Consider the following 16,439-nt stretch of genomic DNA (forward strand, 5'->3'; position numbering starts at 1 on the left):
AGCAAATATTACAATAATTAGCTAACCTTTTCATCTGCAATGTTAGCTAGCTAGCTATATTAGCTACTATGCTAGCTTGCTGGCTAGATAAACATGGTGATAAGATATCAGATAGGAGCTAATAGCCAATGTAGCTAGCTAACATGAGCTGGTTATCATTTTGAACATCCACCATTTTCAGCAACGAAAAATCTGACTTGCGTTGTAACGTTAGCTATTTACTGGTGTGCCAATCTGACCAGCCGCAATCGTATCCGTAAATTGACAGTTGATAGTCGGGTTAGATGATTGTCCTAATAGGGAAAGAAGGAAGTGTTTTAAAATGCCCAAATAAAGTTTGGCAATAGGTTTAGCTACCTAAGAATCTTCCAGCATGTTTATGGACCAAGTAAACTGTAGATCAGCGTGCGTGTTTGTACGTTCTCACTTAAACTATGGGCAGATTAAACTCTTTGACATAATGTGCATCGTTGTTTCATATTTTTTCTACCCTCGCTCTCCTTGCTAGATATGAGGGGCAGCAGGTAGCTTAGAGATTAAGAGCATTGGGCCAGTAACCGAAAGGTTGTTGGTTCAAATCCCAGCGCTGGTAAGACTGAAAAATCTGCCGATCTGCCCTTGTGTGATCTGCCCAACTGATCCCCGGGCGTGGATGTTGATTAAGACAGCCCCCCTCACCTCTCTGATTCAGAGGGGTTAGGTTAAATGCAGAAGACACATTTCAGTTGAATGCATTTAGTTGTGAAACTGACTAGTCAATTTCCTTTTATTATGCGCATTTATGTCTTGGTAGCAAATGTCATCGCCATTGAGTGAGTTTTCATACGAGCAGTAAACTGCAGCAAGTGATATGAGCGATGGAGAGAGATGTGAAAGGGAGTGGAGTTACAGCCTCGCTCTATCCAATTGTAGCAGTAGGATCAAGTTGCAACCTGCCATTTCTTGACAGATAACTGAACTCGCCAATAGAACTGTTTCAAATTTTGTTCTGCATCTTGACAGCTGAAAAAAATACTAGTTCCATAAGCATCCGTGATCACAAATCATGACGTTACGTTGGACAGATTTGCATTGAATAGATGTTATTTTATATTCTCAAACTAACAGCAGAGCCTATTGGATGTCCTTCCATACAGGCGTGACATGTTGGAGTGATGCTTCCATGCAAATATTGTTGATCATTAGGTCACTTTAATAATGCCACTTTAAGAATGTTTACATATCTCGCATTACTCATCTCATATACTGTATACTGTATCCTTCACTATCTATTCTTTACTATCTATTCCATCTTAGCGGCTCTGTCACTGCTCATCCATATATTTTATACTTATATATTCTTATCCCATTCCTTTACTAGATTGTGTGTACTATGTTTTGTTGTGGAATTTGTTAGATATTAGGTTTTGTTGTGGAATTTGTTAGATATTACCTGTTAGATACAGCTGCACTGTCAGATCTAGAAGCATAAGCATTTCGTTACACTCGCAATCTGCTAACCATGTGTATGTGACCAATAATATTTGATTTGATTTGATTAGGTCCCAAATGGAAGGCAAAAAGATTGCCATCTATACAGTAGTACTATAGTCTCCGAAACAAGCTCAATAACTCAATACAGGCACACACTCCTATTGAATATGCATTCACCTGTATTGTGTGTAGGCCTATACCATCTTAATTTACTCAGTTAATGAAGAGATTAACAGTTTAAATAAAATGTTATGTAGTTAGATTGGTAAAAACAGTAATTTATTGTTTGATTTTAAAATTGACGCATTAACGCATACATGGCTGACATAAAAATGTTAAAATGTAATGATATTGAATATTGACCTAAAATAACGTCCATCAGCCTCCTCGACCCCAAAAAATCCATATCGTTCATTCTCTAGTTTGAATTGTAGAGGACAGTCCATAAGCGCAGACAAAGGATATCAAGGATCTGGAAAGACTCTGTGTTCTCCACTCTCATAAAACATTTTAGAAAAAGGCTCAGTGTTGTTATCCTTGCAAGGGGAGGGAGCATGGAGTATTGAAAACAGAGGTGCCGATTTTGACACCTACCTTTTTGAGAGATTGTTTTATTACTTGTTAAACAAAATCTCTTTCTCTGACCAATTTTGTTGGTATAAAATATCATTTTCAAATTTTTGGAGCACACAATATAGCTCGGTATTTGAATTATTTATTTTATAGTATTTTTTGGTCATCTTTATCAAGCGTGCCAATAATTTCAGTAAAATCCCTGAACTACCCCTTTATAGTTTTAGGTGTTGCATGTTCATTTCCCATTCAGTGCACAGTTTGTGACTCCATTACCAACAGCCAGGGTGAAAAAAAACACTCCTTAAGCATTTCAACCAAGAAGAATCAAAGTGGAGTTGTTTCTTCCAAAGTGGGTAGTTTTCTACCAATGAGTAGTAATTAGAAAACTGTCTGTCAAATCCTGAAGAGAAAAGATCGGACATAATCTATTCCTGAGCATTATTATTAGTTAGCGGGTGAGAGTGGAGGGGAAAAACACAAGCTGAATAGGAACACTTATCACTGTTTTTCCCTCGCCTTCAAATTGCTTGATGATAAGCGTGGTTAGCGCTGTTGCCGTCTCTCTAACATCTTATTTTATTTCTCCACTTATGTTAATGGATTTAAATCTCCATAAGATAGCCTCTGATACAACCAACTGCGAATGCCAACTCTTCTGAGGGTTTGACCGGGGGAGAAATGGCCCACCGCATGTACAAGGCAAGCAGGTACTAGCTCTGCAAATCCATTAGAGATGCAAAAGACAATACAGACTCAAACTTGAATTGATGTTCGACAACTCAGACTCACGACTTACAGTATGTGGCAAGGACTACCAAAGAATACAAAGGAAAATCCATCTGTGTGGTGCCCACCAAAGCCTCCCTCCCAAACAAGCTTAAAACATTCTATGCTTGCTTTGAGGCAGACAATATCAAGCAGTCCAGGAAGACTCTCCCTGCTAAGGGCGACCAGGTGCTTTCGCTCTCCAAGGCTGATGTAAGGAAAACTCTCAAAAGAGTGAATACTCACAAAGCAGCCAGCCCAGATGGCATCCCTGGCCACATCCTCAGAATGTGTGCTGACCAGCTGGCAGGCATTTTCTCTGACATCTTCAACCCTGTCCCTGTACCAGGCTGTAGTCCCCGCTTCAAAGAGACAACCATCGGCCCAGTGCCCAAGAAAAACAAGGTGACATGCCCAAATGACTATCGCCCGTCACACTCACCCCGGTCATCATGAAATGCTTGGAGAGGCTGGTCATGGCCCACATCAGGGCCAGCATGCCAGGCACATTGGATCACTCTGCTGTACTCCCTGTTCTCCCACGACTGCGTGGCTTTGCATGACATCAACTCGCCGACAACACCAATGTTGTAGGCCTGATAACCAACAGCTCCGAGTCAGCCTATAGGGAGGAGGTAATTGAACTGGCATTGTGGTGCCAGGACAACAGCCTCTCCCTCAACTTCAGCAAAACACAGGAGTTTGCTTGCCTTGCTTTAGGCAACTTTACAGTGTCAGTCAACCGCCAAAGAGTGATAGGACCCTGGCTCAATCATGGTTAGCTTACACAGCCCTGAGAGATGCATGTCAGTCAATGTTACTTAGAGCAGGAAAGGGATGACTTTTGCCCTCTACGTCGGATCAGGAAGGGGTGTATTTTCCCTCAATGCTAGAACAGGTTGTTTTTGGACTCAGCATGATAGAACTGTGTGTGGTTCAATCACGGTTACAACTCTGAGAGGTGAGTGTCAAGCAATGTCATTTAGAAAGTGTAAAGGGATGTTTTAGCCCTCAATGTTCAATCAGAAGGGGTGTTTTTTTCCCTCTATAGTAAAACGCAAAGGACATGGAAGGGTTGTTTTTGCCCTTAATGTGGCCTGTGAGTGATCGAACCAGGCTGAGTGTCAATCAAGGGTGTCAATCAAGGTTATTTAGAACGCTGAGGGATTGTTTTGCCCTAAATGATAGAACGTGATGGACAATTGATATGTGTTTCGTCCTATTTAACGAGGCAAGTCAGTTAAGAACAAGTTCTTATTTACAATGGCGGCCTACCCCGGCCGAACCCTAACCGGGACGACGCTGGGCCAGTTGTACGCCCATAGGGCGGCGTACAGGGCCGGTTGTGATACAGCCTGGAATCAAACCAGGGTCTGTAGTATATGGTGCTGTGGTAGTGAACTTACCTCTTCCTGTGCTGTAATGCTGTAACTTGTCGCTGTACACTGCTTCCTTGGTGTATGCCCGTTTCCTGAACACAAATCAGAGATAGAGAAAGAAAAGTTTTATTTTGTGGAATAAAAAAAATTAAAAAAAATACAACTTTAGGATGAAAGGAGGAGTAAGGAGGAGTCATTAAATCTGTCTCGGAGTCTCACTAACCGAGGCCTGAAAGCGACCAGTCTGAAACTGAATCAGTTACTTAGGGTTAGAGTTAGCTGCAGCGACAAATGAAGTGTAATGAGAATGAGCTGGTTTTTAATTAGAGATGTGATAACATCTCTGTAGCTTTTCATCTGTCTTCCTAAACCTCTCCTCTGCTCCTACAGTCATCAAACACCCTGTCGTGTCTGATAGGGCGCTGTGCTACTAACTGGTAGCATACGGCACTACTGCAAATTCTAAATTCAACTTAAATGTTTCTGAAGAGAGAGGGGTGGGGGAAAGTAGCGTGGTGCTGTAACACGCTTTTGAGATTGAAATTGGCTTGAGTCAGTTAACTCAGGTCAACTCAGCGTGAACGCTTTGGTCCACATGTGAAATGGATGATTCATAGAGAAACGTAATCATAATACAGATATGGAACAATTACAGAGCCTTCACAAAGTATTCACACCCCTTTACTTATTCCACATTTTGAATTCAAAATGGATTAAATAGATGTTTCTTCTCACTCATCTATACACAATACCCCATAATGACAAAGTAAAGACATGTTTTAGAAAGGTTTGCACATTTATTGAAAATGAAATACAGAAATATTGAATTTACATAAGTAGTCACACCCCTGAGTCGAAACATGTTAGAATCTCCTTTGGCAGCGATTACAGCTGTGAGTCTTTCTGGGTATGTGTCACGACTCGGGTCCTCTCCTTGTTCGGGCGGCGCTCGGCGGTGCCGGTCTTCTAGTCATCATCGATCCACTTTTCATTTTCCATGTGTTTTGTCTTGTTTTTCCTCACACACTGTTTCAATTCCCTCAATTACGTGTTGTGTATTTAACCCTCTGTTCTTGTTCCATGTCTTTGTGTGGGATTGTTTATTGTAGTGCTTGTGCACGTTCCCCGTGAGCGCACGACGGGTTATTTTTGTGCCCATTTATCTTGTTGTTCTGGATGCCGTTGGTTTTGCTTAATAATTCTCTGGTTATTTCCCAGTTCTGCTCTCCTGCGCCTGACTTCTCTGCCGCCAATTACGTACCCCGCTACAGTATGTCTCTAGAGCTTTGCACACCTGGATTGTACAATATTTGCAAATTATACATTTTTTTAATTATTCAAGCTCTGTCAAATTGGTTGTTGATCATTGCGAGACAGCCATTTTCAAGTCTTGCCAAAGATTTTCAAGCCGATTTAAGCCAAAACTGTAACTAGGCCACTCAGGAACAATCAATGTCATCTTGGTAACCAACTCCAGTGTATATTTGGCCTTGTGTTTTAGGTTATTGTCCTGCTGAAAGGGGGATTTGTCTCCGAGTGTCTGTTGGAAACAAGACTGAACCAGGTTTTCCTCTAGGATTATGCCTGTGCATAACTCTATTCCGTTTCTTTTTATCCAAAAAATCTCCCTTGTCCTTGCCAATGACAAGCGTACCCATAACATGATGCAGCCACCACCGTGATTTAAAAAAAATTATTTAAACTTTATTTAACTAGGCAAGTCAGTTAAAAATGACAGCCTACACTGGCCAAACCTGGACAACGCTGGGCCAATTGTGCACTGCCCTATGGGACTCCCAATCAAGGCCGGTTGTGATACAGTCTGGATTCAAACCAGAGTGTCTGTAGTGACGCCTCTAGCACTGAAATGCTCTGAAATGAGGAATGGTACTCAGTGATGTGTTGTGTTGGATTTGCCGCATACCTAGTGCTTTGAATTCTGGACATAACATACATTTTTTGCAGTTTTCCTTTAGCGCCTTATTGCAAACTGTAATGCATTAGGTAGGCCGTCATTGTTGCAAACCGTAATGTATTAGGTAGGCCGTCATTGTTGCAAACCGTAATGTATTAGGTAGGCCGTCATTGTTGAAAACTGGATGTATTAGGTAGGCCGTCATTGTTGAAAACTGGATGTATTAGGTAGACCGTCATTGTTGAAAACTGGATGTATTAGGTAGGCCGTCATTGTTGCAAACTGGATGTATTAGGTAGGCCGTCATTGTTGCAAACCGTAATGTATTAGGTAGGCCGTCATTGTTGCAAACTGGATGTATTAGGTAGGTCGTCATTGTTGAAAACTGTAATGTATTAGGTAGGCCGTCATTGTTGCAAACTGGATGCATTAGGTAGGCCGTCATTGTTGCAAACTGGATGCATTAGGTAGGCCGTCATTGTTGCATGTTTTTGGTAGGCCGTCATTGTAGGTATGCCGTCATTGTAAATACGAATTTGTTCTTACAGTTTTTTACAATCGCTAACAAGCGTTTACCTATACTTAAGATACTTTTTCTAAACTCTTAACACAGCAACACACCTATGTCACACAATTAGCCAAATAGTACATTTTCTGCTCAAAAGCACATTTTGTTAATTAAATACCAACTCTACATTTCAAAATGCAAAAACACTTTCTCGACATACACTAACTCTATCAAAACACGGCAAACCCGACTCAATATCTAATCATTCAGTCAAAACACTAACACATGTTTTCTATCCAAGAGGAACATATAGTCAATCACAGCACAACGACTTTCAAAATACTAACAGGTGATGGCATTACCAAAACTGTATTACTTTTCATGTTTCAGTTCTACCTGCAGACAATAGACAATATGACATCCATTGTTTTTCATAATTCAGTTTGCTTTTACTGTGAACCACTACATTTTTGGGTTGAGTGTCGAATGTGTGCATTTTTGGCAACATACTATCTAAAAGTGAATGAGTCATCTTTACTTTATAGAATGTATAGTAGGAAAAAATAGTAAGTGACAGAATTGCTGCAGTAAAAGCTTTATTAGCAACATGAAATTGCTGCCAGTGATCAACAAAAACCCAACATACATTGCCTTTGGTTCCAAATGTGTAAAAATAAAACACAATTACAGTAAAAAAGGCACAGAAGGGAAAAAACATAAAAATGCACAGTCCTGTTCTAATCTATACGATCTTCAGCCTTTGGCCACATGTTCTCGTCCACATCACATCTTATGTTGTCTCTCGCTATGCACCTTGCATAGAAACATTTGTCATGCCTTATCCACCCCTGTTAGTCTTCAGCTAAGATGTCTCTGCAGCCGGCATCCATTGCATCCAGGAGGGACATTTGGTCATGTGGCCGATGATCATACACTTTCCATCTCCAGGCAGAAAAAAATTCCTCAATGGGGTTGAGCAAAGGCGAGTAGGGGGGAGGAAAAGGGAAACTATTCTTGGATGGGCTGCAAACCAGTTTGTGATTGCATGTGAGTGGTGGAATGCTACATTGTCCCATGCAAGTGTAACTGATGTGAAATGGCTAGTTAGTTAGCGGTGGTGCGCGCTAATAGCGTTTCAATCGGGTGATGTCACTCGCTCTGAGACCTGAAGTAGTTGTTCCCCTTGCTCTGCAAGGGCCGTGGCTTTTGGGGCGCGATGGGTAACAATGCTTCATGTGTGTCAGTTGTTGATGTGTGCATAGGGTCCCTGGTTCAAGCCCAGGTTGGGGCGAGGAGAGGGACGGAAGCTATACTGTTACACAATCACAAATGTCCTCATGTTCCCTCCCACCCGTTCTCTTTCTGATTCTGGCACCAGTTGTTGGTGGAGGTCATCTAAAAACAAAATAAGGAGCTCAGTGATGTAGAGACTAATCTGGCATTTCTGCAGGACCAAACCAGCACTCCAGATTGCAGCACACATTGTGATACTTGCTCCTCTCTGACCCGGCACATCAACTGTGGCCCTTTTCCCGATGACGTTTCTTCCCCGCCAACGTGTTTTTGCCAGGTTAAACCCTGCCTCGTCTACATAAATGATTTAATGTGGGGTCTGATTAGCCTCCAACTCCATGACTCTCTGAAAGAAATCTAACACAGTATGCGTAAATGCTTTTCAGTATGTCCTACTGTATGTACTGTAACCCATGTTTACATGTAGAGTAGCATAGTGTCCTACTGTATGTACTGTAACCCATGTTTACATGTAGAGTAGCATAGTGTCCTACTGTATGTACTGTAACCCATGTTTACATGTAGAGTAGCATAGTGTCCTACTGTAACCCATGTTAACATGTAGAGTAGCATAGTGTCCTACTGTATGTACTGTAACCCATGTTAACATGTTGAGTAGCATAGTGTCCTACTGTATGTACTGTAACCCATGTTTACATGTAGAGTAGCATAGTGTCCTACTGTATGTACTGTAACCCATGTTTACATGTAGAGTAGCATAGTGTCCTACTGTATGTACTGTAACCCATGTTTACATGTAGAGTAGCATAGTGTCCTACTGTATGTACTGTAACCCATGTTAACATGTAGAGTAGCATAGTGTCCTACTGTACGTACTGTAACCCATGTTAACATGTAGAGTAGCATAGTGTCCTACTGTATGTACTGTAACCCATGTTAACATGTAGAGTAGCATAGTGTCCTACTGTATGTACTGTAACCCATGTTAACATGTAGAGTAGCATAGTGTCCTACTGTATGTACTGTAACCCATGTTAACATGTAGAGTAGCATAGAGTCCTACTGTATGTACTGTAACCCATGTTAACATGTAGAGTAGCATAGTGTCCTACTGTAACCCATGTTAACATGTAGAGTAGCATAGTGTTCTACTGTATGTACTGTAATCCATGTTAACATGTAGAGTAGCATAGTGTCCTACTGTATGTACTGTAACCCATGTTAACATGTAGAGTAGCATAGTGTCCTACTGTATGTACTGTAACCCATGTTAACATGTAGAGTAACATAGTGTCCTACTGTAACCCATGTTAACATGTAGAGTAGCATAGTGTCCTACTGTATGTACTGTAACCAATGTTAACATGTAGAGTAGCATAGTGTCCTACTGTAACCCATGTTAACATGTAGAGTAGCATAGTGTCCTACTGTATGTACTGTAACCCATGTTTACATGTAGAGTAGCATAGTGTCCTACTGTATGTACTGTAACCCATGTTTACATGTAGAGTAGCATAGTGTCCTACTGTATGTACTGTAACCCATGTTAACATGTTGAGTAGCATAGTGTCCTACTGTACGTACTGTAACCCATGTTAACATGTAGAGTAGCATAGTGTCCAACTGTATGTACTGTAACCCATGTTAACATGTAGAGTAGCATAGTGTCCTACTGTATGTACTGTAACCCATGTTAACATGTAGAGTAGCATAGTGTCCTACTGTATGTACTGTAACCCATGTTAACATGTTGAGTAGCATAGTGTCCTACTGTACGTACTGTAACCCATGTTAACATGTAGAGTAGCATAGTGTCCTACTGTATGTACTGTAACCCATGTTAACATGTAGAGTAGCATAGTGTCCTACTGTATGTACTGTAACCCATGTTAACATGTAGAGTAGAATAGAGTCCTACTGTATGTACTGTAACCCATGTTAACATGTAGAGTAGCATAGTGTCCTACTGTATGTACTGTAGAGTAGCATAGTGTCCTACTGTATGTACTGTAACCCATGTTAACATGTAGAGTAGCATAGTGTCCTACTGTATGTACTGTAACCCATGTTTACATGTAGAGTAGCATAGTGTCCTACTGTATGTACTGTAACCCATGTTTACATGTAGAGTAGCATAGTGTCCTACTGTATGTACTGTAACCCATGTTAACATGTTGAGTAGCATAGTGTCCTACTGTACGTACTGTAACCCATGTTAACATGTAGAGTAGCATAGTGTCCAACTGTATGTACTGTAACCCATGTTAACATGTAGAGTAGCATAGTGTCCTACTGTATGTACTGTAACCCATGTTAACATGTAGAGTAGCATAGTGTCCTACTGTATGTACTGTAACCCATGTTAACATGTTGAGTAGCATAGTGTCCTACTGTACGTACTGTAACCCATGTTAACATGTAGAGTAGCATAGTGTCCTACTGTATGTACTGTAACCCATGTTAACATGTAGAGTAGCATAGTGTCCTACTGTATGTACTGTAACCCATGTTAACATGTAGAGTAGAATAGAGTCCTACTGTATGTACTGTAACCCATGTTAACATGTAGAGTAGCATAGTGTCCTACTGTATGTACTGTAGAGTAGCATAGTGTCCTACTGTATGTACTGTAACCCATGTTAACATGTTGAGTAGCATAGTGTCCTACTGTATGTACTGTAACCCATGTTAACATGTAGAGTAGCATAGCGTCCTACTGTAACCCATGTTAACATGTAGAGTAGCATAGTGTCCTACTGTAACCCATGTTAACATGTAGAGTAGCATAGTGTCCTACTGTATGTGCTGTAACCCATGTTAACATGTAGAGTAGCATAGTGTCCTACTGTAACCCATGTTAACATGTAGAGTAGCATAGTGTAAAGCTCACTATAGAACAAGTAATATAGAACTAGACACTATACCTGGACGTATTGGTGCCGGAGTTCCTTGACCCGCTCACTGTTCCTTTCAAAAGGAACTGTGTACAACTGTTTCATTCAAATTCTCTGTTTGGTCAGAGTCCGAGCCAATGGTAGTCAGGCTGATGCTTTCCACACTGTGAAATACCAGGTTGTCCTCTACAATTCTGGTCTGAATTTCTCTGTTTTATTGCATTGTCAGCAATGACCAATCCTACAATGGCGCATGCTCTTGGTTTTCACTGAGGAGCTTTCATCTTCCCCCAGAGGGAGGAAGATGTTGCATCCTTTAGAGGAACAGAAATACAACATATGTATTTGCAAAGGGGCTGCTGGCCTACAGTTACTGTGCGACATAGCAACAGTAATGATAGAAGAAGCCCTTGTGAAATGCATTACTTACCTGTTGGTTTGCTGAAAATTCTGGATAATGGAAGCCACGGTTGACCATCTGAGATTAGGCTGGACTCTTTCACCAGCCTCTCTCAGTGATAGACCATGGTATTAGGCTGGACTCTTTCACCAGCCTCTCTCAGTGATAGACCATGGTATTAGGCTGGACTCTTTCACCAGCCTCTTTCAGTGATAGACCATGGTATTAGGCTGGACTCTTTCACCAGTCTCTCTCAGTGATAGACCATGGTATTAGGCTGGACTCTTTCACCAGCCTCTCTCAGTGATAGACCCTGGTTTATCACATGGTCTATGATGGTGGCTCTTATTTCATCAGTGACAACAGCTCTTACTCTCCTTTGAACACCACCACGCATTCTTACTGCTCTCCCCCTACCTCTCCTTCTCCCTTGTCCTGGTCTGACTACTCCTCTGCCTGGTCCAGCTACTCCTCTCGCTGGTTCAGCTACTCCTCTGCCTGGTCCATCTACTCCTCTGTCTGGTCCAGCTACTCCTCTGCCTGGTCCAACTACTCCTCTCCCTGGTCCAGCTACTCCTCTCCCTGGTCCAACTACTCCTCTGCCTGGTCCAACTACTCCTCTCCCTGGTCCAGCTACTCCTCTGCCTGGTCCAGCTACTCCTTTGCCTGGTCCAGCTACTCCTTTGCCTGGTCCAGCTACCCCTCTCCCTGGTCCAGCTACTCCTCTGCCTGGTACAGCTACACCTCTCCCTGGTCCATCTACTCCTCTCCCTGGTCCAACTACTCCTCTGCCTGGTACAGCTACTCCTCTCCCTGGTCCAGCTACTCCTCTCCCTGGTCCAACTACTCCTCTCCCTGGTCCAACTACTCCTCTCCCTGGTTCAACTACTCCTCTCCCTGGTCCAACTACTCCTCTCCCTGGTCCAGCTACTCCTCTCCCTGGTCCATCTACTCCTCTGCCTGGTACAGCTACTCCTCTCCCTGGTCCAACTACTCCTCTCCCTGGTCCAGTTACTCCTCTCCCTGGTCCAGCTACTCCTCTCCCTGGTCCAGCTACTCCTCTCCCTGGTCCATCTACTCCTCTGCCTGGTACAGCTACTCCTCTCCCTGGTCCAACTACTCCTCTCCCTGGTCCAGTTACTCCTCTCCCTGGTCCAGCTACTCCTCTCCCTGGTCCAGCTACTCCTCTCCCTGGTCCAGCTACTCCTCTGCCTGGTCCAACTACTCCTCTGCCTGGTACAGCTACTCCTCTCCCTGGTCCAACTACTCCTCTGCCTGGTCCAGCTACTCCTCTCCCTGGTCCAACTATTCCTCTCCCTTGTCCAGACATTGATTTCTCTCTCTGCTCCTCTGTGTTGTTCTGTATCCACACTGAACAAAATCAATCCAAAGAGTCCCCTTTGTACTGTGTATGTCCATGTAATTGAAAGAACTTCAACACCTGGCTATGTCTCCGATTGAGATTGGAATCAGCTGTGGTTGGTCTATTTTACACAACTTACAGTAAATCAGTTATTACTCAATGTTTCAATGATCTGTTCATTCAAAAATGCTTATCAGCTGTTTCAATATAGATTTTGAGCTGCTGTTGTTGCAGAAGTAGAGGCTTTATACTATATTTAAGGTTTTGAACATTACGTCTTCATTTCTGGCATGCTGTGTGCAAGCATTTGTAAATAAGACAAGAAATATCCATATTTTTGCTATTGGGTAAGCTTGTATGTAAAGAAAATGTAAGCATTTTAGAAACAAAATTGACTGCATATTCTGTTAAAACAACATGAATTGTGTTAATGGTATGGTCCACAACAGACGGATGTTGTGCTAATTGTGTTAAGGTTTTGAAGATGTGACTACAGATTGGACAAAAGGATGTTAGCGATTGTAAAAAAAACTGTAACTGACTTGCCTAGTTAAATAAAGATTAAATAAAAATTACATTAAATGTAGAATATTTTTATTCTGTACAGGCTTCCTTCTTTTCCCTCTCCAAAGTGTAATCAACTGAGGGACCTTACAGATAATTGTAAGTGTGGGGCACAGAGATGAGGTTGTCATTAAAAAATCATCTTAAACACTATTATTGCACACAGAGTGAGTACATGCAAGGCTGTAAGACAACAACATGTGGAAAAAGTCAAGGGTGTGAATACTTTCTGAAAGCACTGTATTTTCCTTTTTACTTTGTTTACCTTCTGCTGGCTATGTGTGTAGGTATGTATGTGAAAAGCCTAAAGACAGGCTCCATTGCCTGCCAGCCTGTCTGTGTCTGCTAATGGTTAGGTAAGGTGTGTGTGTGTGTGTGTGTGTGTGTGTGTGTGTGTGTGTGTGTGTGTGTGTGTGTGTGTGTGTGTGTGTGTGTGTAAGGTGTGTGCATGCATGCGTGTGTGAGGCACACCCGTCGGACCATAAGCACAGCCATGGTGGACATGTTGACCGTACAGTACCTGCTGCAGACGATGGAGATGGCCACTAGAGAGACGATGAACACCAATCCTGCTGCAGCCGAGCCAGCAATCAGAGGAAGCTGCTCCCTCAACTCTGATTTATAGTCATCTACATAGACAGAGGGAGGGAAGAGAGAGGGTATTGTATAAAGACACACAGAGAAGAATGTGGAAGGGGGATAGAGAAAAAAGAGGGGAGGGAACAGAAAGAACAGCAAGCATGGTTACTTCAGGTGTACCTGACAATAAAGACAACATGTAGATGCCTCAGCTCTGAGGTGTTGAGCTAAACACATTTAGACAGGATTTGGAGTAAAGCCGTGCTGACCGTCACCTGTATAGTTCTATAGGAGACAGACAAACAGACAGACAGACAGACAGACAGACAGACAGACAGACAGACAGACAGACAGACAGACAGACAGACAGACAGACAGACAGACAGACAGACAGACAGACAGACAGACAGACAGACAGAGAGAGAGAGACAGAGAGACAGAGACAGAGAGAGAGAGAAAATTATCAATAGAAAGTGAGAGAAAGTATTTCAGTGTTTCTGTTGCCATACCTAATCTCCCTGTCACAGTCTGACAGACACAAAAGAACACCTTGAAATTTCTACTGTGGGTGTTCAAACACATGCTGCTCTTCCACAGTCAAAAATACAGCTAAACGTTAGCAACGAAGTGAGGAAGAATGTCACAAGTTCAGAGGGTAGCCTAAATAACTTCTAAAGACACACTAAACTGCCTCAGTCCTGTCTCATGACCTTTAGCAAGATATAGCATGCTGCGGGCAAACTGACAGCAATGGGATACAAGTGAAAAAAGGAGAAGAAAGAAGAAGTATTTTGAGCGGTGATATAGTAGCTTAAATATCAACAAAATAATAAGCTAGTACTCATAGCACACTTGATAGTTTGAATTATAGGCCTACTATTTTGGTCCCTGTAAAGGGTGGGTGTGCTATTTCTTTGTGAAGCTGTATTCAGTCTCCTAAACTCAGACAGGTGAAAATGGTGATTGGCTTGAAGAATCAGAAATCAACTGTCTGAGTGCTATAGCTAGCAGTAAATAACAGCACATTGCAATCAGTCAGGTATCAACACCTGACTGTGGAGAATAGGACTCCTCACTGACAAGCTATAACCATACACACCTTACTGATGAAAGGCCAATCATCTCCTCCTCATTGCACCTGTCAATCAAATGGTTTTGGGAGGGGTTGGGGGGGTAGTTGAGGGGTGTGGGGTGAAGAGACCTGGGGGATTTGTGTAAAAATGTGATGACAGACAGAAAAGAGGGATTGTCAACTGTGAGAGGGGAAGGAAAGGAAGAGGGAGAAGAGTCAGAGGGGAGTGAGGGAGAGAGGAGGGCCAGAGGTGGGTAGACAGTGATGGAGACTGGGATGAGATGGGTAGTGCAGGAGAGAGGAGGTGGGGGAGGGAGATGTGGGGAGGACAGGGGAGGCAGGCACTAGGGGGTGAGGCACATAGGGGTTGACGGAGGAACGGAGAGTTGGGAGAGGGACATAGGATGGGGAAGGCAGGGAGGAAGGGTGAGGAGGGGGTGATGGACATAGGGGATGGGGGAGTCATGGAGGGAGGGTAAGGGACATTGGATGGGGGAGGTAGGGAGAGGGTGTGAGGATAGGGTGTTGGAAATAGGGGATGGGGAGGCAGCGAGGGAGGGTAGGGCGGGGGTGGGAGATGGAAATAGGGATGGTGGAGGCAGGGAGGGAGGGAGGGTGAGGAGGGGGTGGGTGAGGGACATAAGGGAAGGGGAGGCAGGGAGGAAGAGGGAGGAGGAGGTGGGTAAGGGACATAGGGGATGGGGGAGGGAGGGGTAGGGTGTGATGGGTCCCTCTGTTCCTCCTTCACCGGGTGCTAATTGTCTCCATAAATGTCGTGCTGTGGCAGCAAGCCAGAGGATGTACCATCAGCTGGTCCTCATGCTGTCTGGCATGTGTGGTGTGTGTGCGTGTGTATGTGCATGCGTTGGGTAAATACTAATCAGAGCGTGAGGAACAGGGAGGAGAGGGCTATGCTGCTACATGTGCTCTACACAGGTAACTACAGATGATGATTGAGATCCTCCTCATCATCATCATCACTCTAACTGTATAACAGAACAGGTTGTTTATACGACTGATAATCACCTTGACCATACAATAGCCTCCTATTGGAGGGAAGGAAGGACAGAGGAAAAGAAGGATGGAGGGGTGGAGGATAGAAAGAAGGAAGATTAGGAGGAGGTGTGGTATTTGTGATGTCAAGTGGAGATTTTCTCTTAGATGTGGATCATGGATAAGAAGATCAGTTTAGTGTTTAACCCCCCAATGGTCAGGGTTAGGGTTGTGGCGGTCATAACATTTTGTCAGATGGTAATTGTCATGCAAATGATTGCCGGTCTCACAGTAATTGATGGCTAATTAACATAAACATGCTTAGTGCGCCTTTCGAAAATGAACATTTTCAAAAGTTGAATAAGTCCATTTAATATAGCTTCATCCATCATTTATTTAGTTGTGATAGGCCTATAAATCTGGTAATGTCTTAGAAATCAAAACATAAGAGTTGCATGATGAAACTCTATACAGATGATTTGGAAAGAGTCGCAAAAAAAGGTATGTGTTCTGATCCTTGTGCTTCCAGCGGAAAGAGAGAGACAATTGCATTGTTGCTATGCTTGTCCAGCAAGAAAGTTCCATCTAATCAATGGAAGATGGAATTAAAATGACAGAATTAAAAGTGAAATGAGAAAGAAAGGCTACAACGACCAAAAGCCAACAGGTAGGCTGCTATTTACACTATGATCTGAATGGAGTTA

The 16,439-nt window shown here is 42.9% G+C and overlaps 1 protein-coding gene across 5 annotated transcripts in view; it reads right to left on the reverse strand.

The window, feature by feature from the left end:
• Nucleotides 1-16,439, reverse strand: part of LOC115169838 (ephrin type-B receptor 1) — a 394,957-nt gene that overhangs the window by 34,785 nt on the left and 343,733 nt on the right. For all 5 annotated transcript variants that reach the window (XM_029725852.1, XM_029725850.1, XM_029725847.1 and 2 more), the window contains 2 exons: nucleotides 13,612-13,720; nucleotides 4,221-4,285 (listed from right to left, as the gene is read on the reverse strand). In XM_029725852.1, the coding sequence (XP_029581712.1) occupies nucleotides 4,221-4,285; nucleotides 13,612-13,720 (174 nt within the window). The remainder of the gene's footprint in view (nucleotides 1-4,220; nucleotides 4,286-13,611; nucleotides 13,721-16,439) is intronic.

The sequence above is a fragment of the Salmo trutta genome, chromosome 31 (genome assembly GCF_901001165.1).
Source record: "Salmo trutta chromosome 31, fSalTru1.1, whole genome shotgun sequence".
NCBI lineage: Eukaryota > Metazoa > Chordata > Actinopteri > Salmoniformes > Salmonidae > Salmo > Salmo trutta.